General features: G+C 51.2%; 1 protein-coding gene across 1 annotated transcript in view; it reads right to left on the reverse strand.

Moving 5' to 3' along the window:
• Positions 1-1,238: 1,238 nt before the first annotated feature.
• MAST3 (microtubule associated serine/threonine kinase 3) overlaps positions 1,239-26,389 on the reverse strand; it is a 42,776-nt gene continuing 17,625 nt past the window's right edge. The window contains exons 6-27 of the mRNA XM_065422364.1: positions 25,436-25,593; positions 22,707-22,782; positions 21,261-21,470; positions 21,058-21,159; positions 19,825-19,957; positions 17,744-17,811; positions 17,100-17,185; positions 16,166-16,374; positions 14,980-15,118; positions 14,569-14,701; positions 14,190-14,355; positions 12,692-12,793; positions 11,483-11,605; positions 10,060-10,169; positions 9,192-9,346; positions 8,431-8,663; positions 7,313-7,513; positions 6,476-6,702; positions 6,141-6,263; positions 4,127-4,263; positions 3,201-3,382; positions 1,239-2,452 (exon numbers count right to left, since the gene is read on the reverse strand). Coding sequence (XP_065278436.1) covers positions 1,239-2,452; positions 3,201-3,382; positions 4,127-4,263; positions 6,141-6,263; positions 6,476-6,702; positions 7,313-7,513; positions 8,431-8,663; positions 9,192-9,346; positions 10,060-10,169; positions 11,483-11,605; positions 12,692-12,793; positions 14,190-14,355; positions 14,569-14,701; positions 14,980-15,118; positions 16,166-16,374; positions 17,100-17,185; positions 17,744-17,811; positions 19,825-19,957; positions 21,058-21,159; positions 21,261-21,470; positions 22,707-22,782; positions 25,436-25,593 — 4,287 coding nt within the window. The remainder of the gene's footprint in view (positions 2,453-3,200; positions 3,383-4,126; positions 4,264-6,140; positions 6,264-6,475; positions 6,703-7,312; positions 7,514-8,430; positions 8,664-9,191; positions 9,347-10,059; positions 10,170-11,482; positions 11,606-12,691; positions 12,794-14,189; positions 14,356-14,568; positions 14,702-14,979; positions 15,119-16,165; positions 16,375-17,099; positions 17,186-17,743; positions 17,812-19,824; positions 19,958-21,057; positions 21,160-21,260; positions 21,471-22,706; positions 22,783-25,435; positions 25,594-26,389) is intronic.

The following is a 26,389-nucleotide window of genomic DNA, read 5'->3' on the forward strand; positions in this document are numbered from 1 at the left end:
CCGGCCACACACAGCAAGGGAGTTCTCACTCTCACATACAAAATCAATCTCATCTTGGCAAACGCGCACAGAGGCCCGGAGCCGTGCTGCCCTTTATCAGTACCACTGTGTCCTAGAATTGGCCAAGTCAACATGTCAAAGAAGAAGAAGTGGAAGAGTAACGGTTCAGCGCACACACTAAAGAGGAGCTGTTGTTTGAGATGTATATACGACATTCTGGGGGAGAAATGTTCAATGCCAGTGACAGCACAAGGCCAGGATATGGAAACTGTTCAACAAGGTTTGTCTGGGATTTGTAATACTTGATTCATACATTCCTGGTGGGCATCAATCACATGCGTGTCCCCTGCCCAGGAGCATCATAAAACACCAAAGCAAAAATTCTTCCCAAACCAACATATTGGGGAGAGGGAAATTTATGCCTAATTCTGAGACATCTGGCATTGACAAGAGTAGGGTACTGGACTAGATGGACCATTGGTCTGTTCCAGAACAGGAATCCCATCATTATAAAGTTACTGCTTTTACCTTTAATGAAGACCAGCTCTTCTGGGAGGAATAAGACACCTGTATGAAGATCAAAGCACCAAGACATACCCTGTTGTGCATATCCCTACCAAAAACGGTATTTTAAAGCTTGTCTCTTAACTGTTTTCTTTGTGCCTTGCCACCTGAAACTGACAATAACAAAAGGGGCAAAACTAGTGGTTCTTAGAAATGACAGAAAACATATAGTGCATTTCAGAGGTGGGATTATAAACACTTACAAAACAGCGGTAATGCTTCTCCTAGCACAAGTCAGTTGAGATGCCCTCAGATGCCTCCTCTTAGCTTATAAAGGTAATAAATTAGTTATAAGGATTCACGTCTAGTCCTTTCTATTTACAACGGGGTCCTGCTGAGGAAATGCCATCACAACAGAGCAGCTTCCTTAGCTCTACAAAAATATTAACATCTTTCCAGTTAGTACAAAAACCTTTTGTAAGTAAATTGGTCAAATTATTCCCCACCCCCTGCCAGGTCTGATGTTAAAAATGTTTCAGATGCATTTACTCTCACAAAATGCAGGTATGTAATTTGAAGAGCGCATCTCAGCAGCTGGATGGTATGTCAGTCTCCAACACAGATGTGCTTTTTCTGGAAGCTGATCCCTTGTGGAGTTCATGCAGAGTTGAAGAAGCCCTGTCACTTTGTCACCTGTTCACCTTTAGCAGTTCCTTTTGCTTAACGTGTGGCTATTACTCATCCTTGACTTTTTTACGAGCTTGATCATGCATCTTTTGTTGATTTGCTCTGGGTGTCTCATGCTCCTGCATTCCTGAGCTCCCCCACAACTTCAGCCTTGGAGGTGCTTTGCTCAGCTGGGGTGAGCCCACCATGTCCTTACCACAACATGTCCTATGCGGGGACCCAGACGCTGGTGAGGACTCTTGTCCCGCACAGAGCTCTCTCTGCTCCCGGTTCTCTCTACACTGGGAGGAGACACTCTTGCATTCCACTGCTGTAGTTCCATCCATTTGTTCAGTATAGACCCTGGCCATCAACTGGATAGGGTAGGACCCTTGGCATTCCCACTCAGCTGTGTTAGTCTCCTGTTCATCACTCTCTGACCCTTGAACTGCTATCTGGGGCACCACAGTAGGTATCTGCTCTGGGTTTGGGGGCTCTGAAGAGCTACCAAATGCTGAACTTGGTCTGGTCTCCACCCAGGAAGCTGCATGAGGGGCAAGTCTCCATGGCGCACGCTCCTTGTCCGGCTTGGCCTCTACTTTCGTGCCATCCTCACTCACAGGCACCAGCTCTGGCTCATCGAAACTCACTTCTTGGACAGCTTCTTGCTTTTTAAAGGAGTCTCTGCGCTCCGACAGGTTCAGCCTCCTCATGACAACGACCTCCTGGTCACGGTCGTGCCTTTCCCCTGTCCAGTCTCTCATTCGGGGGGTCCCTGGGTAAGCCACAGCACAGAGCTCTCCCGCCTGGACAGGAGTCTCCCGCTCCCCCAGAGCCTCCCCCATCCCATCTCCTGGAGGCATTTCCAGTGTGAGCTTCCGGCTGCTGATGGTTTTCTTTTCTGCTAGGTAGGTAGCAATTTTCTCAGCAGATTGGACTCGTTTTAGCAGAGGGGACCTGGGGCCTTCGGCACTCCTGGGCCGAGACACTTGCCTGACAATGGTGGGGGGAGACAGGGTCTTGCCCTGGAAGGAATGAACGTTTTTGGTGTAACTTGGTAGTGGCGATGGGGACCTCTGAGGAGAAGGCGGCTGTGGGACTGAGGAAGGAGTACATGCAAGGGGAGATGGGGGGATGCTGCTGGTGGACTTGCGGCGCCCCACCTTGTAACGCTGACCACTGAGCTTCGGCACTAGCCCATGAAGAGAGCTCGGTCTGATGTGTCCTGCAGGAGAGGTGGGGGTGCTAGAGGATGGGGAGGTGCTCTGTGGGGAGACAGAATCTGCCAGAGAGAGAGAGAGAGAGAGAGAGAGAGAGAAAAAGAGAGATTAGCTCACCTGAGATGAATACTATGCTCACATTCCCTACACATCACAGGCTTGGGCAAGGTCAGCATTTCCAGCATCAGCCTCACATACGGTGGGCCTGAATGAGATGTCCGCCAAATCAAGGCACTTCCTGAATGGTTTGGAACCTGGCTACCTTACTCTAAGGAGCACTGCAAGTTACAGGGGGACCCACGTGCATACGAACCCAGCTGCAACCGCAGCTGACCTAGTGTTCCCTCTGGTCATTCTACCCTGCGCTTTATACACTGCGTTTCTCCTTCCTTGCCCCTTACTGTGAATTTGCAGGGAAATGCTCATTTACTCTGGAAGATTATTCCCAAGAGCCACTATGATCCTCCAACATGTCAAAATACCTTTCGAAAGGCAAGTTAGCAGTTGGGGAAGACTAGCCCTTTGGCACAAAGCACTGTCACCATAAATGCATGAGTGATAGAGACACCCATCTGTACAAGTTAGCATACGTGTTCTCCTCTGGGGGAGCAGGCTTAGAGCGTCCACAAACCCCCGAGTGAACCCTGGAGACCCAGTCGCATTCCCAGCCTTGATCCTGTTGCAGGAACAGCCTGAGGGCACACGCTGTACAGCCACATACACCACCCATGGAATGGACAGAGCACAGGGCAAGCCATCTCACAAGTAGCAGAAGCTGTAGTTGGGTGCGTGATCAGAACTAACCCCTACCTAATGGGAGGTCTGGAGCAGGGCTGCGGCAGGGAGTTGTAGGTCCAGGTGACAGACTGTGTGTGGGAGATCCTGGAAGGCTCTCGCTTGATGACAGGGAGTGATGGAGGCCAGATGAGAAGCTCCGGCTGGTGTGCAGTACAGTCGTTTGCTTGGAGATCTTTTTGAAAAGGCACTTTCTCCTTTGAGAAGAAAAAAGCCCCAGGGGCAGGGTTTACATGGAAGGGCCCATTAGAAACAAACTTCACAAAACCTCTTTTTATTCCCCTTGGGCATTAAAAAACAAGATTTCTCCCAAGTCTGTCTTCTAGGGAGGTCTACAACTCCAGGCTGAGTTTTCAGCCAAAAACTCAACTCTTCAGGATTCTGCATGCTATGAACAATGGGGAAAGGAATTTACTGCATAACCATTTCAGACAAAAGATGCCTTATAAAAATATTCTTTAGCAAGCTGCAAAGAGCCAGATCTGCCAACAAGCACATACAGGAATCTTACCATTAAAAGCTACTGCAGCCATTAACATCCAGGGCATTTTTAAAGTAAAAATCTCTATTCTTTGCCCTTGACATCCACAGCCTGTTTCACTGAGCCTTCGACCTCTGTTCCCCAGGGCATGCTATAACATAGCACTACCAGGCACCGTGGCTTCAAGAAGCTGAGTAAATTCCCACCCCTTCTGTTTGTGTGAAGCAAGGGGATGCTGGCCCAAGAGCAAATACAGAAGGTGCTGGTCTCTTTGGCTAACACTGAGAAGTATCATTCTCTCTGGTTGAGGCAGCATTTAGACTTTTTCCTTCCCTATCTTAGGTGAATAAACTCATAGCTCCCCAAGATACTTCAGGGCTCGCGTGCCGGCTTCTCGTCAGAGCTACACAGAGATGCCTGATAACAGAAATCATCCTGTTCCCAGACTATTTCTACTCACCGGTCCTGACTGTCCCTTTTCCTGCTTTTCTTACTCCTTCTGGCCATCCTGGTCTTGGAACTGTTTTTCCGAGCAGGACCGATTTTGATGGATGTGTTCTCGAGGGCAGTGGTTCGCAGCGCTACTTTGTTGCCACTCTGAAATACACCAAGCGAGTTGTTGCGACGCACAAGACACGAGCATGTTTACAGCAGATTCTAAGGCCAGAGGGGCCCCATCAGAATCATCTTGTCTGACCTCCCGCGGAATAAGTGACTCGGTCCACCAAGCCGACAGCAGGAGTCACTGTCAGAGTTGGGATCGGGACTCAGGTAGTCTTGGCTCCCTGTCCACTGCTCAGACTGCTAGACCACGCCTCGCTCCTGGCATATGTTAGTGAGGAGGCTGCGCTTCCATGTCAGTGGTGCTCTCACACTGAAGTTTCAGTCTCCAGCACAGCCTATGGAATGCACCATTGCCCTGAGGGGCCCCCCGTAATTAACCATATTGAGGAAGGGTGTAAACCCCATTAAAAATCTCTCGTCCGTGGGCCATGGTACGTACATACGCTTGTCTCACTGTTGCTGAGTGAGGAGACAGGACTAGGGAGCGGACCCCCCCACACACACGGCCCAGTCTGCAGAAACACAAAGGTCCCAACCACCCCACGAGAATTGCCTTTTGAAGAGACAGACGTTTTGGGCAGCCAGCATCCACAGGGAGAGCTGCATTTCCGCCAGGCGGTCTCTAGGGCAAGGGGCTTCTCAAACTTCTCCACAGCGTTTCTAGAGAGCACTGCGTTGGATGTGCAGCTGTTCTGCAATACTCTATCAATACTGTACGCTGCCCTGGTCACTGTGATATTACTGTATACACATATTGGTCTAGTTTAACAGGGGGCTGTAAGGAAAAAGAAGCAGGAAGTGAAAAAATGGCTCAAGAGAAACTGCCCCTCAGCCAACACTTGCGGGCTACTATGGGCCATTGGCTCTGAGGACTCAGGCTCAATACTCAATATCCTGCTGAGCTTACAGGACTGGGCTTGTCCAGAAGGGTCAAAGCCCAAGAACACAGAAGAACCAAAGGACTACAGCAGTTTAAAAGGGACACGCTCTGAAGAGAAGGGTAGTTATTCTGGGGAACCAGAGTTCAGACACCTGTTGGGTGTGTCTGAAGAAGTTAGTCCTGCCTACGGTACCGTTGGTGGTAAGCCACAGGCATGCGTGGAGACTGTTTGTTGAATTAAAATCCTCTTTTCTGAAGAAGCTTTGTTCCTACTGTTAAAATAAGCAATAGGTTTAAGGCGGCTGTTTGGTCACGGAACAGCTCTGGTCACACAACCCCGAAGGGAAGAACCTGGGTGTCTGAACTCTAATGGGTAAGCACGGTCCGTACACAGGGTGCTCTAGCCCACGGCCAAGTCTAGGAGTGAGAGAAATGTGAAATTACACCCTGGGATAGGCAAAGTCGTGCGGCCCGACACCCGAGGGGAGCAGCAAGAGACCAGAGAGGGGCAGCTAGTCCTGCAGTCAAGACAATCTTCCCACCCCTTCGCAATCATGCAGCCCCACTCACCTCCCCTCGCATTTGGGACCTCATAAAATCCTTAAGCCAATTCCAACCACTGCTTACATGGGAGATTACATTCGGCTGGATTTTCAGCTTCTTTTAATAGAATTTGCGGTGGGAAGCAAGGAGAAGCAGCCAGGCCCCAGTGACCTGCCAGCTCTGTACATCCCATGTTTGAGAACTCTGCTCCAGGGGAGCAGACACAGCATGCGAGTCAGAGCCACACTGTGGTGGGCAAAGCCAAGCAACAACAGAGAGGGTGTTATCGCTGGACTCCTGCTGATTTGTGAATTCCCTCTCTCTCTTTCAGATAATTAAACTAAAAGTTTCCTGCTCAAAGTCTTGACCAGCAGCTCACTCACGGGGGCTCAGGAGGCATGCGCAGAGGGAGCAAAGTGTTAGAAGAAGCTGCACAAAGAGAGCAAGGCACTTGGTGTCACGTTTACGTCCACAGCAGGCTGCTTACCTTTAGCAGCAGCTCCACAACATCCATGTGAACTAACCCTAGCACAGACTCTCCATTCACGTGTGTGATGAGATCCCCAGCTCTCAGCCCAGCTTCCTGGGCAGGGCTCCCATCTTCCACGCTCTGGAATTGAAGAACCAGGAAACGTTACTTAGACAGATCTTCAGGATTATTCACACAGCATTTAAGCTTCATTGCCAGTTGGCGCCACCTCCCTCTCCTCTTGAGAAAACATTAGTCCCTTTACACCACTGCTGCTCGGCATGCAGAGCACAGTGCTTTGCGCAGCACAACGCTGCTCCCTTCACATGCAGAATCCCCAGCCAGTCACTTACCCACACCATGTGATGCACTGTGTACACGTCGCTGTCCCCCATATACACACGAATGGCGCGCAAGGTGAAGCCATATTTCTTTCCAGAGCTGTGGATGATGATGGGCGGACGCAGGCTGGTGATGCTGAGGGAGGAATCCCGGCTCGGGGATGAGTCCCGAGAGGATGGGTTGGAAGAGAGAGAGTGTGGGGAGATGGGGCTCATGAGGGCTCCACTGGCACAGTCATCTACAAACAACAGACAGTGTCCGTTTCACCTTGGATCCCCCACGCCTGCCGGCACTCTGAGCAGCGGGGAGTCAGTCCTCTCACACCAAAGAGTAACAGGGCTGCCAAACTCTGCTGTTATTAATAGGACTTGGCCTGGCAGACAACCATATGTAGAAACTTCTTTGCCCGAGTGAGGAGCACCTCAGTCCACCCCACAAAGGAGCCTAAAAATCTCACTCCCTTACCATTGTCTGCGCAGTTTGTCTCCCTTTGCTACTCTCTCAGCCTAGGCAGAGGGCAGATTTGCCAGCTTCCCTCTTGCCAAGAGCTGGTTCCACTTTGTGGCTCTTGTTCAGGGTTATCATTGCATGGGTCCCACTGCCGAGGGGCACAGAGGAACCCAAGAGGGCATAATTGAGCAGGGACTGCCTGGGAGGCCTCCTTGGTAATGCTCAAGGTGGTGAAAGTGTAACAGACAATAAAAGCTACAAAGGGCCGCCATTTTGGGGCAGGGCAGCTGGAGCCAAAGCGCAGGAGTGCATGGTAGAGAGGTTCCAGTCTGAAACATGCATTCGCTAATTACGCAGCTAACACCGTGCATCAGAGTCACTAGCTGCTTCCCACTGACCTGAGGTGATGATCAGGGACAGGGCTGAGACAGAAGCAGATTTAGGCACTCTGCTTCCTGAAGACACTCTCTGCTTCTCCGGAGTGTTCTTCGGACTCCCCAGCCTGCGGCCCAGCCCAGGCTCCAGGGCTCTGGGGGTGGAGTTCTTGGTGCCGGTGCTGTTGCTCCGCAGGCGGATGCGGTTCAGACTGACAATATCAGCTGGACAAATAGGGAGAAAGGGGTCAGCAAGCTGGTACTTCTTAGGGGCAATAATGCTACTGCAGTGCTATTCTGCTGCTGGCCAGCTGGGGATGATCCTGAATCATTCACTGGAACAGTATCATGTCTAAGAGCCACAGCCCTTACTGTCACTTCCCCCTCCTCATAGGTAACCAGGAACTGGCAAGGTTTAGACTCTGCTGCTAAGCAAATGTCCAGCCAGGGCCATCTTGTCCCCAGTGGGTTATTCCCACACATGGCTGTCTCCCCAGAAGCCCATCCCCCATTTGGCTCCCTCTTCCATCAATTGCTCCCTCCCTAGCCTGTCAGTGCCTATTCAAGGGTACATGTGGGGCATGGGTGTGGCACACCCAGCACCCTCACAGACCACACACGCTGCCACCCCGTCCCTCCCAAAAGGGATCAAGGAAAGACGAGCTAGCACACACAGGGGAAGCTATCACCGTCCCCTTGAGGCACGTGATGAGCCCCCTACCACCAAGTGCTGCAAGCTCGAACGCCCAGCCACTCTGCACAGTGCAGGCTGTTCTGAGCTTAAAACACCTACTCTGGAGGTCTCCAACTGTACCCGTCAAGACAGGCAGGGAAATGATGCGGGAGAGAGAAGAGCGTGCCATGCCAACAGGGCATAAATACAGAGCATCTCTCCCCTGCGCTGGAACCATGGGGAGTAATGGAGAACCCTGGAGCTAGGATTACCTGGAGGCTCCCCAATGGCCTGGGCCTCTACCAGCCAACCCAGCGTAAATGCCCTGTACAATGTACACAGGCTCCTTCTCCAGCAGAAGGCCAGACACGACGCTGGGACCCAGACTTAGCGCAGAGCTTTGCCAAATGGCAAAGGTGACGCTTGCGGTGTCCTGAATACCCAGCTCCGCCATCCACAACCCACGTACCTGATAACACTGAGGACTTTGCTGCTCCTCCTGCCCCTGCTTCAGGGTCCCCCAGCACAAACATCGGCCTCTCAGCCTTTACAGAGCCTGGGCAGGGGCTCTCATCTTCGGAGGAGAAAGCAAACTTCGGCATAGTCTCCAGGCTGAAGGTGCTGGTGAGGGTGGCAGGGCTGCAGCTTCGCTCGTGCCGGGAGGAGTAGGCTGTCGAGCCGCAGGACGTCCACGATCGGAGCCTGTTGATAGGGAGAGATGGTCTAAGAGAGTGACCGAGGCTGGGGACACCACCACTGACACAGCACCACCACCATACTATAGGGCACAGCCCCCTTGGGCCACTTCTCCAACTTCAGGGCTAACTGGATTGCTAGCAGCCAAGGTCCCTGCTCTGGGGACTTCACCATCTCATCGTGGTTCCAAACCAGTCTTCTAGGAGCAGGACTCACCCACTGCTGGATCTCCTGCCGCCCCCTCAGCAAGGGGACTCCCCCACCCTCTGTCAGGCGATTGCTGGGAGCAAATCCCTGTATTTTACCTAGAGCAGAAGCAAAGCCCAGTACAAATGAGCAGCAGTGCCCAGGGCTGGCTGAGCTGCCAAGCCATAACAACGTGAGAGTCCACACACCCCACTCACCCCTGCTGCCTTCGGGAGTCCGCTTTCCCCTATAGGCACAGGAGCCTCGTGCTCCATGGAGGGAGATCTGGACAGTCTGCACCAGTGGCGGTTCAGCCAGGTCTCTGCAGCATCATCCCTCCCAGCTCACCTGGTCTCTGTGCCCGACAGCCGGCTCTTGTCTTCGTCTCCTGAGCTCCTGTCCCACCGCTCTGTCCTGTCCTCTTTCTCCTCGCTCTGACTGCGCTCGGAGGACGAGAAGCTCAAGTTGGAGTGAGCTGCCAGGTACTCAGAGCTGCTATAAACCTGTAGCAAAGAGGCCAGCAGAAGGCAGAGTTCAGCCAGGAACCCACAGCACTTTACATCTTACGGTCCAGCCTCTGCTGGCATGGCTCCACCAAAGTCACTTGAATTACCGAAGCAGAGACTCTGACCACACGTCTACAGGAATCACCCACCCACCAATGAAATGCAGCCACCTCTGAGGTCAAACAGCTACCACATCTCACAGCAACTCCACAAAACAATTCAGGACAGAGTGAAGAATAATAAATCCAGGAGGATTCTAGGGAGCAACCAGCCAAATGGGACCTTGGTGAACACTCCAGGGTTAATTCTCCTACCCTGGGGCATGGTGCCATGGGATCCTTATCCCAGAAAAGTCAAGATCCAGACTTGAGCTCTCATGAAGGGCAGCACCTCTAGCAACACCTTCCTCCTTAGCACCAGGCTGGGGTGCTGGGTCAGTGCTCACTTGGAAGGAAGAGCACCTCCCCCCATGAATCCCCAGCAGCCTTTCCCGGAGCATTCCCTGCAGAGCTTTCAATGGTGCTCCTGCAGCAGGTGAGCCGACTCCCTGGGCTTTCCCTTGCCCGAGAGCTCAGAAAGCCCCTCTCAGGTCACTAGTAAAACCTGTGCTCTGGCAGAGAGTGACAGCTGGGGGCTTTGGCCCCACGGGAGGGGGAAGGTCTCTCTAAACCCCCAAGCCCACTTGGTTCCACAAGGGGCGTTTCCAGTACCTTGCTGAAGCGGTGAGAGCACGATGAGAACTGGCCGATTTCCACAGATGATTCCTCATCGTTAGTTTCCTCATCCTCGGAGCCCAAATGACGGTACCTTTCAGAGCGAGCTGAAAGCAAGAAGTGATAATGCAGCCGGGACTAGTCCTCCCATGAAGGTGGGTCACTCCTCCAGGGAGCTACAAACCCAGCAACTTGGCCACACTTACTGTGTACAGAAAATAATAACATCTCCCCTGCTCTCTGCCAGAGCCCCTCACTGCAGAAATAAAGGCTGACGCAGGGATACCATCACTGTCACGTGGGGACCAGTTCAGCGGGGCCCTGCTGGCAAATGGCACAGGGGTAGACCTCTTGCTTACAGTGCCAGAGGTTTAAATCCCAGGGAAGCCCTGGCACAGAAGTGAAAGTTATTTTCTTTTGCTGATGCTAGGAAGTTTTGGAATGGATCTTAAAGCTCATGCTTCAGGGCTTATGCCAGTCTCTAGATAACAGGGATTAGGTTTCTTGCAGCTTCCTGTGAAGTGTCTGGTTCTGACCACTGTCAGACAAAATCCTGGACTAGATGGACTATGGGTCTGATCTGGTCCAGCAAGTCCCATGTTCCTCAGCGTGTGAACAGACCATACTTTAAACACACCGAATTTCTAAATAATTAGGTCACCCGTGTCACAGGCTTGCAGGAGTGGGGGAATTAACCATGCATTTTACAACCCCCAAAGTGACCCCCAGGGAGCCTCAGGTTACCGTGCACTCGGCCTTGCACTCATTTAGCTCCAGCTTTAACCCCTGATTCACCACTTTTTTTGTCAGCTACACGGGTGCACGAGAAAGCAGTGCCTTCTGGCATGCAGGGCAGAGCAGCGGGAGCTTTCTTCTCCATACACATCGCTGAGGGCTGGGGTTTCCCAGCAGGGATGCACAGATGTTTCTTTTCCACTTCCCAAGGCAGCTGAGGGGAGCAAAGCAAGGTGCAGCCAGAAAGTCCCTCTACTGCTTGTTAGGAACCATCACCCTGGTGCCTGTTTTTAGTCTTATCTGCAGCACCAGTGTGTGTGTGCAAAATCCCACAAGTGAACCCTTCTGGCGACAGCCCTCTGCACTCAGCCTAATCTGCCAGTCCCTCCCGCTGTGCCTGGCAGGTAGCGCGTCAAGGAGGTTGTGAGCCAGGGGCACCATCAGCAAAGGGCTTATACGAGCAAACTGAAGGAGCTGGTGCACTTGGAGGCACTGCCGCCTGAGGCATGACCAGGAGAATTTCACTCCATGCAGCAGTGACTTTATCATTTGTTTCTACAGCAAAGTCACTATCAGAAATTTGCCCATAGCTTCCTGGAGAGGGTTTCTTTGTTCTGGATAATTCTACCCAGACTCACTGCTGGGACAATGGAGTCAAAAGAGGAGAAGCAAGAATTGGCCTTACTGTCAAAGTAACTGGTATCATCCTCAGCCTCCAGCTGGGGAATGAATTCAGCCTTCTGCCGCAGCAGCCCATTCCAGTCCAGGTTGTGGAAGAAGGAATGATGCTTCACCTCATGGGCGCCACCTGGTGTCCAGCACAGAATCATGTAGGTTAGAGCAGGCCTGACTTCAGGTCCCAGAGCTGTCCCCACAGCCCAGGAGGCTCTCTCACTTTGGAAACAAGTTTATTTGTATCTGACCCCCAGGAGAGATGGCTTGGATAGAATGGAACCAGCCTGGATTTAGGTTCCCAAAGCCAATCCCAACCAACAAGGTTCACAAGACCAAAGTCTGACCTTGGCCTCCCCAGCACGTCTCTAACAACAGGACAGACTCTGCTCTCGGTTACACCAACAAAGAGAAATCCAGAGTAGTTCCTTGACATTTACAGAGTTATGTGGCAGGAACAGAGACAGGATCTGGCCTGCTGTCAAAATTATTGTTGGAGCTTTCTTATTAGCAAGGCAGAGAACAATGAGCAATGGCTAGGGCAGGAAGAGACAGCAGGACACTAAGGCCGGAAAACGCAGTGGCACAGAACTGTAGCTATGCCCTGGGCTGTATACACCAACAGAGGGGTAGCAACTGTGCTAAGCCTGCAAATGCAGGAAGGTGAAGGTGAAATGAAAGGCAAACAAAAAACTAGATGGGAACCAGAGAGAGAAGCAAGGCTCTTCAGGATAGACACACTAACATTTCAACACCTGTCGGAGCCAGGAGCAGAAGCCATGGGTTATTAAGCACTGCTGTAGGTTTCCAACTGCAGGTGGCCACAGGGCATCAGGAGCATGCTTTAATCCCATCAAGTACCTATCCACATAGGGTGCCAACATGCAGTCAGCATTGCCCAGATTCTCCAGGGAAGCAGACATCTGGAGGGGAGGGGAATGTTTCTACCCCAACGGCAGAATACAGTTTGTAGAAAAGCGATGCTCAAGGCTGAGATGGGCAGTACCGCATGAGAGAGCAAAGCCCATGAGCTAGATGCTAAAGAAGAGCTCTTATAAACATGCTGGGGATACTTCTAATTGCCTAAGGAAGCCATCTCAAAGGTGAGACAGACATCAACTGAACAGACAAATGCTGATCAGCCAGGAGATCTCACCAGTGACCATGCCCTGTGCTGCCTGGCGGATGTAAGCTGTAAAAGTAGGGTACAGTAAGCGCATACCGGTGCCTAATCGTTCCAGCGGGCAATGCCTCAGCAACCTCGTGATCAAATCCTGAGCATCAGCAGGAAGAGCTTCATCGCCTTCAGGCCACATAATTTCATCTGAAACAAAACGGAAAATCATGAGGTGACCCCTTCCCTTGACAGCAAAAGGCCATTTGCATCAGAACAGCCAGGGAAGAAAGCGGATCATAGACACACCAACTGGAGACTTGTAACTGACCACTCCACAGATGACTTGCACTACCTCCTGGGGCCCCCCATAGCTACTGGTCTGGGACTCCATGCAACGGGCACCCCAAGGCTGGCTGGGATAGGAGGGGGCAGGAAGCTGTAGATTCATGGCCTGTTTTTCTCACAATGAGCACCTCAGCCCTCTTGCCCTTATGGCTGCAGGGAGCATCCCACTTGGGTCGGAGTTAGGAGCGAGTTGAAGGAAGGTCATTATGACTTGGAACCTTAAGGCAAAGTACCTTTGCTAGGGAAGTTATTTTTGCACAAGAAAAATGCCAGAGTAACTGCAAAGCATGTGCTAGTCACCTAACTCTGGGAAAGCTAAGACTCCCATGTCCACACTCAGTGACTTTAAAGCTACATCACAGCCATCTCTCTGATTCACTAATCATATGGTGAGGGTGCTGCAAGACCTGGGTGATGCCCAACAACCTAATCCGAAGAGTTATTGTTAAAAGAAAAATTAAGCAGCAATCAAAAGAGAAAAGTGAAATGGCAGCTGTACAAGGACAGCGCTGCAAGCCACGCTTCCCCCAAAGCCTGGGAAGGAAGCGAAACCCAACCATCTACACTACGAGAACATTCATGTCTAAATCAGATGATGAAACATCCCTGTGGCCCAACCCTCATTCCAGAGCACACCATGCTAAGGAACAGCATTCTAGTGCAGGCAACAATTAGGCTGTACATTCTCCTAAGCCAGCTTCCAAAACATCTCTACTTTCTTCATCCTGTTCTGGGTAGGGAATACAGTGTCCTTCCTCCATCGCCTGGAGTCAAAAGGAGGCAGGAGTAAAAAGGAATCTGTTCATTTTGAGGATCCCAACCTCCTTGGGGCCACTGAATCAGTTCAAAAGACTACGTGCCTGGCCCAGCGAGCCAGCTGCACACTCTAACCTGCCACAAAGCCAGGGCTGCGCCAACGTCCAATCATAATCATGAGAGAAGCCCAGGAACCCCTGCAGGCAAATGTTCATTGGTAAGCGTTTGTAAAGCCCTTTGAGGACCTTGGATGGAAGAGGCTACAGAAGGGCAAAATCTCATCTTGTTAACATGCAGATGAGCTGTGCTCTGGGGCCTATAACAGGAAGTGGTGCCCGCATGGTTCAGAGTCTCAGTGTCCCAGAAGCACTAACCCAAATACCCCATACCTGGTGCTGACATAACGCAAGACAAAGAAGGGCTAGGAACACTGAGACCCAGAAAGCTCCCGGAACGAAGACGAGAGGATGGCTCAGGGTATTGACCATTGCTAGAGACCTACCGCTGATCACCTGCCCAAAGAGCTCTTCTGGGGTGTCTCCAAAGAAGGGGACGCAGCCCACGAGGAACTCATACAGGATGATGCCCATGGCCCACCAGTCGACAGGCTTCCCGTAGCCTTGTATTAAGATCACCTCTGGCGCAATGTATTCGGGAGTGCCGCACACCTGCATTCAAAGAGGTGTTGGTAATACTGGAACCTCTGCTCTCCATAGCAGCCCAGGTACTGCTACAGCGTGCCCAGAACTATGCTGTCTCCGAGATGGGGAGATATGGATACAGCATTCCCACCCTCCCCCGGGGACCAAGAGAGATTGTTTGAACCAATGGCCCCACCCACTACAGCGTGGAATCTGAGCCTACCGAGATCCTGGACATACCTGCTTGTCCATGAACTCTCGAGTGTCCTTCTCAATGTGTCCTTCATACAAGTTCGTGGTCATGTTCATCAGCCCAATCTTTGACAGGCCGAAGTCTGTTAGTTTGATGTGACCCATCGAAGTGATTAACAAACTGCAGGAGAGAAGATGCATGTGTAATCTCACTGGCTCGCTCCCTAGCAGAGCCTGGTATGAAGCAGAGAGCAGAGGCAGGGCCCCACTCCAAGAATTACATTGAAAAGGCTGGCTGCTTTCTGCTCATGACTTGGGATCACTCAGCCAGAAGCAGCTCCCATCACTCTCAGTGGGGAAAGGGGACACAAAGGAACCCCCCCCCACACTTCCCCACTTTAGAATCTGACAGCCTCTTGCCCATGCTCCTCCAACCCTGAGCCCCCTTCCTGTCCTTACTTGTCAGGCTTCAGGTCCCTGTGCACAATCCCATAGTTGTGAAGATATTCCAGAGCTAGAACAGTCTCTGCAAAGTACATCCGGGCCATGTCGACTGGCAGAGGACCCATGTTCTTCAGTAACGTGGCACAGTCCCCTCCTACAGAAACATACAAACTCTCCATGAGCCACAGGCAACTGTGCAGCGTGCAGGACTGGGCTCAGGGCATCCTCAAGGATTTCAAGCAACTTCTTCTTAACAGGAACGTAGGACTCCCTACACCAAATCAGACCCTGAGCTGTCAAGTCCTGGATACTGCCTCCGAGTGGCCGCAACCCAATGCTAGAAGAAAGAGGAAAAGTATCCCTGGCCAATTGCATATGGCAGAAAAGCCTTTCTTTCTGAACCTGCGTGGCCACCCATCTGCCAGCCCCTGCTGCTCTGCTTCAGGCAGCACTCAGCTCTCCAGTTTTTGGGATGTTGCATTGGTACAAGCGGAGAACAGCAGGTCTAGGATTGAGACACATCAGAGGCCACTCCAGCAAGGAGGGTCTGCTGCAGCTCAAAGACATGGTTACCTGGCGAATGCATGTTTGTTACGTGTTTGGATGCAGATGGACAGGAGAGGCTGGCAGAGGGAACACACCAGAGACATTAAATCACCATTCACAGAACTGCTTCAGAAAGAAGAACAGATTAAAGCAGGGGAGTATTTTTAATTTACTGTATTCCAAAACAATGCCAGTGGCTAACACCACTTCGCCCTGCGCGCACGCACGCACACACGCACGCACACGATGTTTTACAGAGAGGGAAACATAGGCAGAGAGAGGGTAACACGAGGGAGCACCTGTCTCCAAGTCGTGTGCACAGACCAAGCTTCTCTCTCAACGGGCAGCAGATGGTTTTGGAGTCTCTGCTCTGCGAAGGAAGGAGGACCCTCCATTCCTGCAGGAACAGGACAGGCACGGGGAGCAGAGGGCAGCGTGACGTGTGCTCACACAGGACATCGCAGAGACATTCAGTACTGAGGGGCCTGGTGGCCATGAGAGCTAAAAGCATTCACAGGCGGCAGCCCTCACTTTGGGGATCTTTGTTTTCCTACCCTAGGACGGCAGGTTAAGGGTTTTTTTTAAAAAAAATCCACTCTAACAACCGCAGTGTAAAGCCCCCATTCGGCCCTTGGGTGACCAGCTTCGCTCTCACCTTCCACGTATTCCATCACCAGGCACAGGTGCCTTTTGGTTTCAAAGGAGCAAAACATGCTGACCACAAAGGGGTTCTCGGCAAAGGTGAGAATGTCCCTCTCCACAAACACCTGCTGGATCTGGTTCCGCAGAATGAGGTTTTGCTTGTTAATTTTCTTTATAGCAAAACGCTGCCTGGTCTCTCTGTGCCTCACCAGATACACGGCCCTAGGAGGGGAGAAAGCGATGATAGCGCCCTCCATGCTGCAGGCACTGCAGGGGTCACTACTGAGTGCACGGGGCTCCCGCAGCTGCTGTCAAGTGTATCGACCAGAACAGCAGGACTTGTTGCTTCAAAACACTTGTAAAGCATCGAGAAACCTGCGTCTCCCACCACCCGGAGCAGTTCCCAGTGAGAGCGAGCAGGCGCTCAGGACTCTGGCATGGGGTTTCGGGAGGTTAGCCGCTAACCTTCCAAGCACTGCGTCCCCCACGAGCAAAGGGTGATATTTGACAAGTAGGTCAATTACAACGGGCATTTGCAAGCAGGGCATTTGCAAGCAGGCTGCCAGCCGCATCCTCTTACTGAACACTGGCCTTATTTACAACCCCAGCAGCGAGGCAGGCGCCATTGTCAAACGTGGCAAGCTGCTCCTCGCCAGAAGGATTTATGTGCAGTAGCTGTAATGACACACTCAATGGAGTCGCGTTAAAGTGCCAAGACCGACACAGTAAGCAAGATACCTGGCCTGCTCTGTCCCTCTCTGCACTCACCAGCATTGTGCCTTCTTTCCAGAGGAGCTGGTCTTGCTCAGGCCAGGCCCAACGCTAAGGTGATTAGTTCACACTTAGATCGTTTGCAAAAAGCCAGTGGGTGGATTGCTCAGCGCAGCCCCAAGCCGGTAAGCTCCTGAGCGCCTTGCACTGAAGCAGAGGCTCTCTCTCCAACTTACCCATAGGCCCCATTGCTGATCAGCTTGATGGTCTCAAAGTCACTCTCACAGGGTTTCCTCCGAGAAGCGGCAGCTGAGGCCCGGCTCTGCGTGAGACACACACAAAGGGGTGTTTGATCTTTCTGCACATCCCGGCACTGTGACTGTAAATACAGCGTATGCTTCCCCTCCACAATTCGCTAGCCCTGGGAAACGCTCCTGCCCACCCTTCCCTCCCCCTATGGTGCCCATCACACAAAGGGACGCTTTCGCTAGTCTGACCAGTAAAAGCAAACCTAGACCTACACTCAAAGCAGGCTGCTGTTGCTCAGCATCCTTAGAAGCCACCACATCAGAAATCAACTGCACTTTGCAAACAGTGAACTGTCAAGGCAAAACTGCCTCAAGCACATGCCCGTTCCACGTGTCCAGGTGCCAACAGGAGGATCCATGTACAGGAATAGGGGTGTCCATAAGACATGTACCTTCAAAAATTCACACAGTTTCAGCAACTCTCTATGGATGGACAATTCCATCTCCAGGCTCCCTGGGAATGCAGACAGCCTCTTGGCATTGCCTTATACGGGTTGCCAAGAGTTAATGTGCTCAGTGTCAGAGAAGCTGGTTGGGAAATGCGAACACTAACTCAGGCTGGATGGCCTTACCTCATGGGAGTCGTCATTCTCTGGGGTCATGGTGTTCCCACTATCAAAATGATCCAGCTGAACCATTTCTGCAGAAAAACGGAAAGAGCTAGCTGTCAGGAATTCAACAGACTACACAGACACGCTGCTGCTGCTTCAGAGGGAGGAGGAACTGAAACCCATCTATCCTGGATTAAGGGAACTCCACTGAGATTTGCACACTGCTCCCTTCTGGAGAAGTTTTTTGTTAGAAAATTGACCACCTTTTCCAGACATAGGGTTGACCCTGCTGCCGCAGCTATTATCAGGCTAGCAGAAGGTGCCGTCTACACACGAGATGCCTCGCACAAGTTCACTGAGCAACCTGCACTGGGTGCCAACTTCACCAAAAGCCGCAGAGATGCTTTTCCTGGCCTACTCCCACTGCATTGTCTGGGTTTGCTGCACACACAACCCCTCTGCAGCCCATATTCTGACTGCAGATGTAATGGGCTGCTATATACGTGGGATCGGCAAACTGGTCTGGATAAAGAAGAACACATACAAAACTTTGCCCACATCGAGCCTCTGCCATCCTCAAGTGCTTGACTAACTTCTGGTCTCTCCCCCATCCCTCTGCAAGTCCAAGCTCAGTTCCTCCTAGGGCTGGGAGCACCAAAACACCACAAGGAAGCTTGGCAGGCAGCGGGCAGCCTGACTCACAGATATCTGTCAGAATGGAAGCTTCGGGCTCTTTGAGGCCTTTACCACTAACAAAAACTAATGCCCAAAGTAGAAAGTGTCACCAACTATACCCCACTCTGTGTTCAGATGTTTCTGCAGACGCCCATTAACAACTCTGTAGGCCAACCTTTTTGATGTCTGCCCGCCTGGAGCCCCATTCATGCAGGGAAATTCAGGGTCCTGGCATCAAGGGGTTAAACATTTATATAATTCTAATTACTCTGCACAGTCCTTTCTGCGTTCCCCCACAGGCCTTGGCTTCCCATGGATTAAGTGTTCTTGAAAGTAATCTACTGTATTTAATATGTAGCAAGCGATAATGAAGGAGAATTTGGTTCTGGCATGCAGAGACTTGGATACAGGCCTGGAATGCACATCCCACTCCACTGCCATAGTCCAAGCACGGGTGGGTTTGGAAGCTGATGCACTTTTATCCCTGCACAGACTGCTTCAGCCCTGTGCGTGAATCCCTGGACAAGCCATCTGAACCCTCACTACCACAGCATCGAGAGAGGTACCTTTCCAACAGCAACAACTTCAAGGCTAATTCCAATCAGGATCAGTCAGAACTTGCTGAAGAAAGAGTTACCCGTTGGTCTCGGAGATCTCCTGATTGGCCTCATAAGCATCTATTCCAATGCAATGTGATGCTATCGGAACCTTAACACTTGGGCAGGTCACATCGCAGCCTGCATTCTGCGTGAACCCGGATTTGGGGATGCAATGTTTATACACTTACCACAGAGCAAGATCCAGTGGGGAGAAAGCACAAATCCCATCCTGCAGCAGTCACCTGCACTGCGGGCCTGGGAGGGGGTTACTGCCTTACGCACACATTAGGAAACATCTGCACTGTCACTTCACCAGAGTTGAGGGGAAAGGGCAGCCCAGAGGATACACCAACAGCTACCTAGACCCGCCCTGCTGGCTGCATAGCGATTGCTGACAGTCCTGCCGCATCTGCTTTGGTTTCGTTTCATAGTGCGGGTCCATCTCTGTCATTCTGCCCAGCAGCGAGGTGTACTGGAGCGACAAGCTCTCGGTCTGTCCGTGGAGCACTTTCAGCACAGGCAGGGGCAGCACAAACGTCTCCACACCATGCTGCCACGCCACCACCCCGCTTTGCCTTGGAGGTACCACCCTCAGAAGAGCCTGTTCAGTCCTTCTCCTTTGGCTGAGAATGTCAGCAAGCTGCCACTAGCGTTAACTGCAGCGGTGACTTTTGGGATTTGGGCAGCTCCTAGCCTGGGAGTAGCAGAGACCTTCCCACACATGCTAGCTCTAACTGGCAACAGCCATGTGCGAGAGGCTCCCTCTCCTGTTCCTGATCCCCTGGTCACTCAGCCAGACACAGTCCAAGAGCTGTAAAACATCCCTACCCTCCAGAGGGTCCTTGGCAAGCCCCAGCTGGCTGATGATGTACCGCGGGATATCAGTTTTTATTCCTTGGCCTACTTTAGCATGTCCTTCCGCGGCTTCCAGAAGATGATAGAATTCCTCAGGATCAAACTCCTAGCCAAAGGAGAAAAATTGCAGTCAAGAAATGAGTTCTGCCTTTGTGTCCCTAAATAAAAGCACCTCCACCACCACACAGGCTGCTTCCCCAGCAGAAAGCCAGACACGACTCTGTGTCCCAGGCATCACAGTACACATGGGGGAGGGTTAGCTCAGTGGTTTGAGCATTGGCCTGCTAAACCCAGGGTTGTGAGTTCAATCCTGGAAGGGGCCATTTTAGGGATCTTGGGCAAAAATTGGGGATTGGTCCTGCTTTGAACAAGGGGTTGGATTAGATGACCTATGGAGGTCCCTTCCAACCCTGATATACTATGATATTCTTAAATGGAATTAGAGTCACTATCATAGATTGCAATGATAGGGTTCCCTTTAGCTCTGGAGTTACGGGATGCTACCTGGGCATCAGACCTCTGCAGGAAAACCACAGCTCCCCTGATCTTGGGTTTGTGTCTGCGTTTCCAGTGTAATCCCTGGCTGAAAAATCCAGCCATGTGCCCATGGCCCAGAATTCAGGGGGCAAGCTGGCTGTATGCCTGAGCTGGCATACCTATGTTCCTTCCGGCTGTAAACAATTCTCAGACTAGCCCTACTGAGAGAGATTTGGAAATGTGCCACCGATAACTTTAGGTTTTCAAGGTGGATTAATAACCAAAGGAGAATGTGTGCTGGAGGTTAAGTGTAACGGATAAAAGGTAAAGATGGACAAGAAAAGAAAAACAGATTAGACATTCCCACCTCACAAGGAAACCCAGCACCGTCCTGTACTGTAATATTCATGGATCTAAAGATCTGAATGTCTTCATCGTCTCTCTCTGATCCCTGACCAAGTTCCCTAACGGTGAGTCTGAAGCCCGGTGGCCGGGTTAGCGAGTACAGGCAAGCTTGTGTTAGGGTTACTCAGTTACTGCGCACGCAACAGAGGAGCTGCACTGTTTTTGAGTTGTTGGGTGCACGAATGTGGATCAAGCTGTTTTGCAGGAAGTGATTCTTTCTAATTTACTCCATGAGTAACGAGCACTTCCCTTTCCAAATGAGACATACCCATGACAGAGACCTGCATATGCGCACAGCCTGGCAGGCCATGCAGTACTACTTACCAAGCACTCCAGAAGGCGGGCAGGGCGGGATATTATTAGCAGCAGCTTCCTGACCAGCTGGTCAATGAACCTCACTTCCTCACTCTCTGAACGCTCCTGGGCCTACAGAGAACAAGACAAATGCCCAGGTCACCAAACAGCCAGTGTCAGTGGGGGGCCAGGGTTGGGAGGAGGGGGGATTGTGAGAACACCCAAACACTCACATCGTGGAGCATTTTCTCCAGTTTCTCCTGCAGCTCCATGAAGTAGCGTGACGTGATGAGAGCTTGTTGGGACTTGGCCAGGCAGTCTCGGGCCAGCTCAATGATCTGATGGTGGATGAACCCCAGCACGCCATCAGCAAGGGGCAGCATACTGCTCGACGAGCAGCTAGTGATGGTCCCCTGCAGGCGCTCCTCCATCTGCGCTGTGGCCTGCAGGGCAGAGCAGGAGATGACTACAGGGGGACTGAGACCTTGAGCCTACATCCGGGTGTTAGCCATCAGCACAGCTGACCCAGTGCAAACTCAAGTGCGCTGCCCCGGGGCAAGCCATGACCTGCACAAGTGCAGCACATTTACATAGGGGCCATATCCTCAGCTGGAGTGAACTTGGAGCTATGGCAGTTTACACCAGCTGAAGGCTCTGGCCCTGTGGTTTGCACAGGTGCAGCTACCCCACTGGCTAAAAGCCCCAGTGCACACCCAAGCCTGGGTTCATTTAGAGAGAGAGAGAGCGGCCATTCCTGAACGTCCTTCTGAGAAGATTGCAGAGCAGACCCTTGTGGTCCAAACACTCCTAGCTGCAGGACAGGCCTCTCAGTATGACAGCGCATCAGAGATGGGTCATTTCCAAGTGATCTGGCACTCAGCATTACCAGCTCTTTCCCCCCATAAACCTTTAAGTAGAAACATATGAAACCAGAGGAAGGATTAAAACAAAGGGGCTTGTTGCTTTGTTTATTATCTCCCCGGGCAGGCCCGCAGCCGGGAAATTGCCAGCTGACAAAATGGAAAAACTGCTGCTGGAAGCGACGTTAACTCTGAGCTGCTGTGCCCAGGTAATGCAGCACCTAAGCCTGGATCCCAGCTAGTCCAGACCCGGAGGCTGGCACGCACTGGGCTGTCCTTTATGACTGCAGCATGCCAGCGGCGTACAAAATAGTTGTACTAATCCTCACATTAGGGATGTGCTGGAAAGAATGTTCCTCTTATGTATGCGACTTTGAGCTGTGCCATGGCACCCTAGGACCAATGCAGCTGTACAAACAGCCGGAACGAGAATTTCCCTGCTTTTGTGATATTATGTCTCGCTATTTTAGACTGCGCTGTGACTGCGCTGATATTGTTTCATTTGAAAATCTCAGCACAATATTCACGTGCTTACATGGACATTGTTTTAACCAAGAAGTGGTGTCCAGAGACTGTTACTGAGACAGTTTCATGTTGCTGCAGTAACACATGCTCCACGGTGACCAGGAGAGGACATTATGAATCTTCTGCTCTCCCCCCAGTGAATTACCAGGTTTCCAGCCCCCTCATACACCGCCCCTGTAAGGTACACTTTGTGTCCCAGGACAAAGAACAGAAATGATTTTGCTAGAGACTGAATTGCTGAAAAGCCGAAGATACGTTATGTTCGAATCATCTTTCTGAGCTCCGGGCAGTTACCTTCGGGAATCGTTCCTTGTAGACGTGATTCATCATAACAATCTCATTATCGAAAGCTCCACTTGTTCGTCCAGGGCTGGGGGGAAAGAACAGGTTTATCTTCAGAAAACCAAGTAATTATGGGTTTGTGCCGTCTTAAATGCCTTTGGAGACTCATCACACTTTGTTTTCTATTCAACTGCCACGTTTCACAAGCCATTAAAGCACATTCACACCAAGCACTCAGCATCCTGACAGTTAGTGACTCCCCCAGGGCACCTACACCCCCAAATACAGCTCCCCAATGCACCAACAGCAACACAACTCACTGCTGCCCTGAAGCTTCCCCTCGGGAACTGCTCCTCATTCCTGACTTAGAATCATAGACTATCAGGGTTGGAAGGGACCTCAGGAGGTATCTAGTCCAACCCCCTGCTCAAAGCAGGACCAATCCCCAGACAGATTTTTGCCCCAGATCCCTAAATGGCCCCCTCAAGGATTGAACTCACAACCCTGGGTTTAGCAGGCCAATGCTCAAACCACTGAGCTATCCCTCCGCCCCTTGCGGACCATCTCCCACCACATTCCCAGTCGACACCCCTACCTGTTAGTCTACCACAGGTCTCTCCAGGAGGAGAGACTGGCCGACAGAAGAGACTGCCTGGCAGCTGTCTGATCTGAACAACTGTCTGCAATAAGCTACTCCGACCTCCAAACTCATGGCATTTATAAGCCAAGGTAGTTTTGAATCTAGGTCTCCAGAGCTGAGAGACTAATGCGTCCATTAAAGAAAGGGCTTGTCCTTTTGCTTTCCCTTTCGCCCCAGTCCCAGCAAAGTATAATGCCACTGGAGAGATGCTTAGACCACAGCCACCTGTGAGCAGGCCAGCAGTGTGACAGACACCCAGGGTCTCTCGATCTGCTGCTGTAGTTGCCTTTTCACTGCTGGCAGCAAAACAACTGATTTTAGTTTTTTGCAGGGCACAGAGGGATCTTCACATGAATTGTTTAACTTTTTTAGGCCACCAGTGAATTCAGTGGATCCTCCTTTCTCCCCTGGCCACAACGCCACCACCAGAATCTTAATCCTGTTACACAAAGCCAGTTACAGGGAGCAGCCACCAACTAGTTAACCAAGATATAAAAAATGCCAAGATCAAAACCAGTTTCAACTCTCCCCCCGTTCTCATTTCAGTAACTAAGAAGTAAGCCACAGCATAGCAAGGGACTCTTTGTATGTGCTATGTACAAGTGATGGCAGCCATATAACTAGCATTTCTTTGGTAAAACATTCATCCACTTGTAAAGCCCTTGAGATAATTAATCTAATTTTAATGAAATTTCAGGCGACAAAGCCCAGGACCAATTACAGCTCTCGCCCAATAAGAACCCAGAGAAGCCTGGTTACAAATGAGGCCTCTAAACACATTCCACAACGGGAAAAAGTATTTAACTGAAATATTCCCTGTAAGGATGCAAACTTGCTGCACTTGACAACTGGAGAACAAACCAATGAATGGAAACTTGACATTCCAATGCACAGCAAGTTTATGAAGGGGCACTGTCAAATTCAGGAGGTCTGCATGTTTAGTCTATTGTAAGTTGCAAAAGTTGAGGAGGAGTTGCCAGGCATTCTTGCTTGTACTTCTCTGCTGCACTCCCATGCTGGACCTTTCTTGTGAATTTCATGCAATGTGCCTATGTACAAGAAGGGAACAGACAGACGCATCTACACACAAATACACTGCATGAAATCTCTGAGAATGCTGTACACCTGCTTGCGGTTCTGGGTTTTAAAAAGCAATGGTTGTGGAGAACAGGGGTGAGGGAAGAAAAAAGGCATTGCAAACAGATGTACACAGAGCACCTAGCTTTTATTTAATACACATAATGCTTCTAGATCTAGTTACATAAACAGATTTTTTTAAAATCTTTCAACGGTAAGTCTGATTCCTGGCCTCTTGACTTTGATCCCAACCTGCAGTAGGGTCTGCAAGGACAGATTTTCAGGTATGCCCTGATCTGATCTTAGGATCAGTTGAGAATTTACCTCTCAATGTGCTGTGACCCCCCCCCAAGGGTCAGCGTGAAGGCATGAGTCCCAACAGAGGGACACAAAATAAACATAACAAGGCGCTTCAAACAAAGCTTCTGTAATCTCAGCTTCAAGAGCCTGCGTCTCAGGCGTAAACAGTTTCCAGTAACAAAAGCCTGATGCTAGCAGACTTGTGTATGGCCTGTACACCAAGTCCAGAGGAGAGCCTCCCGAGAGGCCAGGGAGCACCAAAAGGATTAGCGTGAGATTTACTGCACTGTGCTTTAGAATCAAACTCCCGCCATTTTCCATTCATGGACGCGCTGCAGGGAAAGCACTGGCATTTCTGCAGAACAGTGTCTGTGTAGTAAAGCAGAAGGAGTACCAAGTTTCACACCACCAGACTCTCACGGAGAGCAGAGAATCAGACTGGTACAGCCAACCTGTGTCCGGGCTATTCCATAACTGTCCACTAGGGGGCTTCCTGCGCCTTCCTCTGAAGCAGCAAGTGACAGCCTGCATCAGACAGAGATGGGCCTGCTCCAGTCTGGCAGTGCCTGGGACAATGAAATGCCTCCTTCACCAGCATCATTTACAGGCATCCGACACAAAATCTTGCACACATACACGCACGTGTGCACACACATGTACACACACACACAGACACACACATATACATTTTGGAAAACTCGGGGCAGCCAGAGGCTTTGGATACCTGAGGCTCCTGGATCGTGGCCGCAGGCAGGGGGAACGGCGCCCCTCCTCGTCCGTGACACACTCTGTGCTGCGGAAATGCTTAGAGAGGAAATGCAGCTCATCGAGGGTGGGCTGGTACGGTAACTGGTGCAGACGCTCCTGAGAGGATGAAGACGACTGGATAGAACAACAAATGCACGTGGTTAGGAGACAGCTAAATTCCTCCATAGGAGCAGGATGGAAACAGAGAATTCATTAGAAACAGCTGCCTCGGACTCCTTTAATAGACTGGAAATACTGACGGGCAGCCTGTGGGCCTTTTACAAACGCTCCCAAATTTGCTGCACACAAGTGTGAAAAATGGATTGCATTCGCCACCTCAACCACCATGAGATCAGGCACTGTCCGAGCTGCCCCAGACAGCTCTGACCTGCGACTCCTCTGCTATTCGAGCTCCCTACAGACCCTCAGTCCCAGTCTGTAGCATCCTCTTCTGTTACAGCCCGGGGCTCCCCAAACAGCTCCACAGTGCACCCCAACCCGGACGTGCAGCCCCCAGTATTCATTTGCAAAAAAAGAACCTGCCATCTACAAAGTGCTGCAGCTAACTCAGAAGCACACTGTAAAAATAACATCTGAACAAAACATCTGGCCATGCAGAGAAGCCCCAGAGAATGCGATGTTGAGGAATGGAGACTACAGAGCTCAGGGGAGATTTAAACCCCATGTCACATGGTGGCACTGGCCCCTTCGGAGGGAGGAGAGTCTAGAGCCTCTGATTCCCAGTTAGGCTTAAAAGAGGCCTGAGGAGACAGACTGGGTGAGTCAGGTGAGGGCACTAGGGACCAGAGACTGGAGAAGGTGTCCGGGCTCATGAGGCCCTCCCGAGAAAGAGGGAGGAATGGTCAGGAAGCCAATGGAGGGGGCCACCAGAGAGCCAGAGCCGGGAAGCTGAGAAGGGCTGAGACCAGAT

The sequence above is a fragment of the Emys orbicularis genome, chromosome 24 (genome assembly GCF_028017835.1).
Source record: "Emys orbicularis isolate rEmyOrb1 chromosome 24, rEmyOrb1.hap1, whole genome shotgun sequence".
In the NCBI taxonomy this organism is placed as follows: Eukaryota; Metazoa; Chordata; order Testudines; family Emydidae; genus Emys; species Emys orbicularis.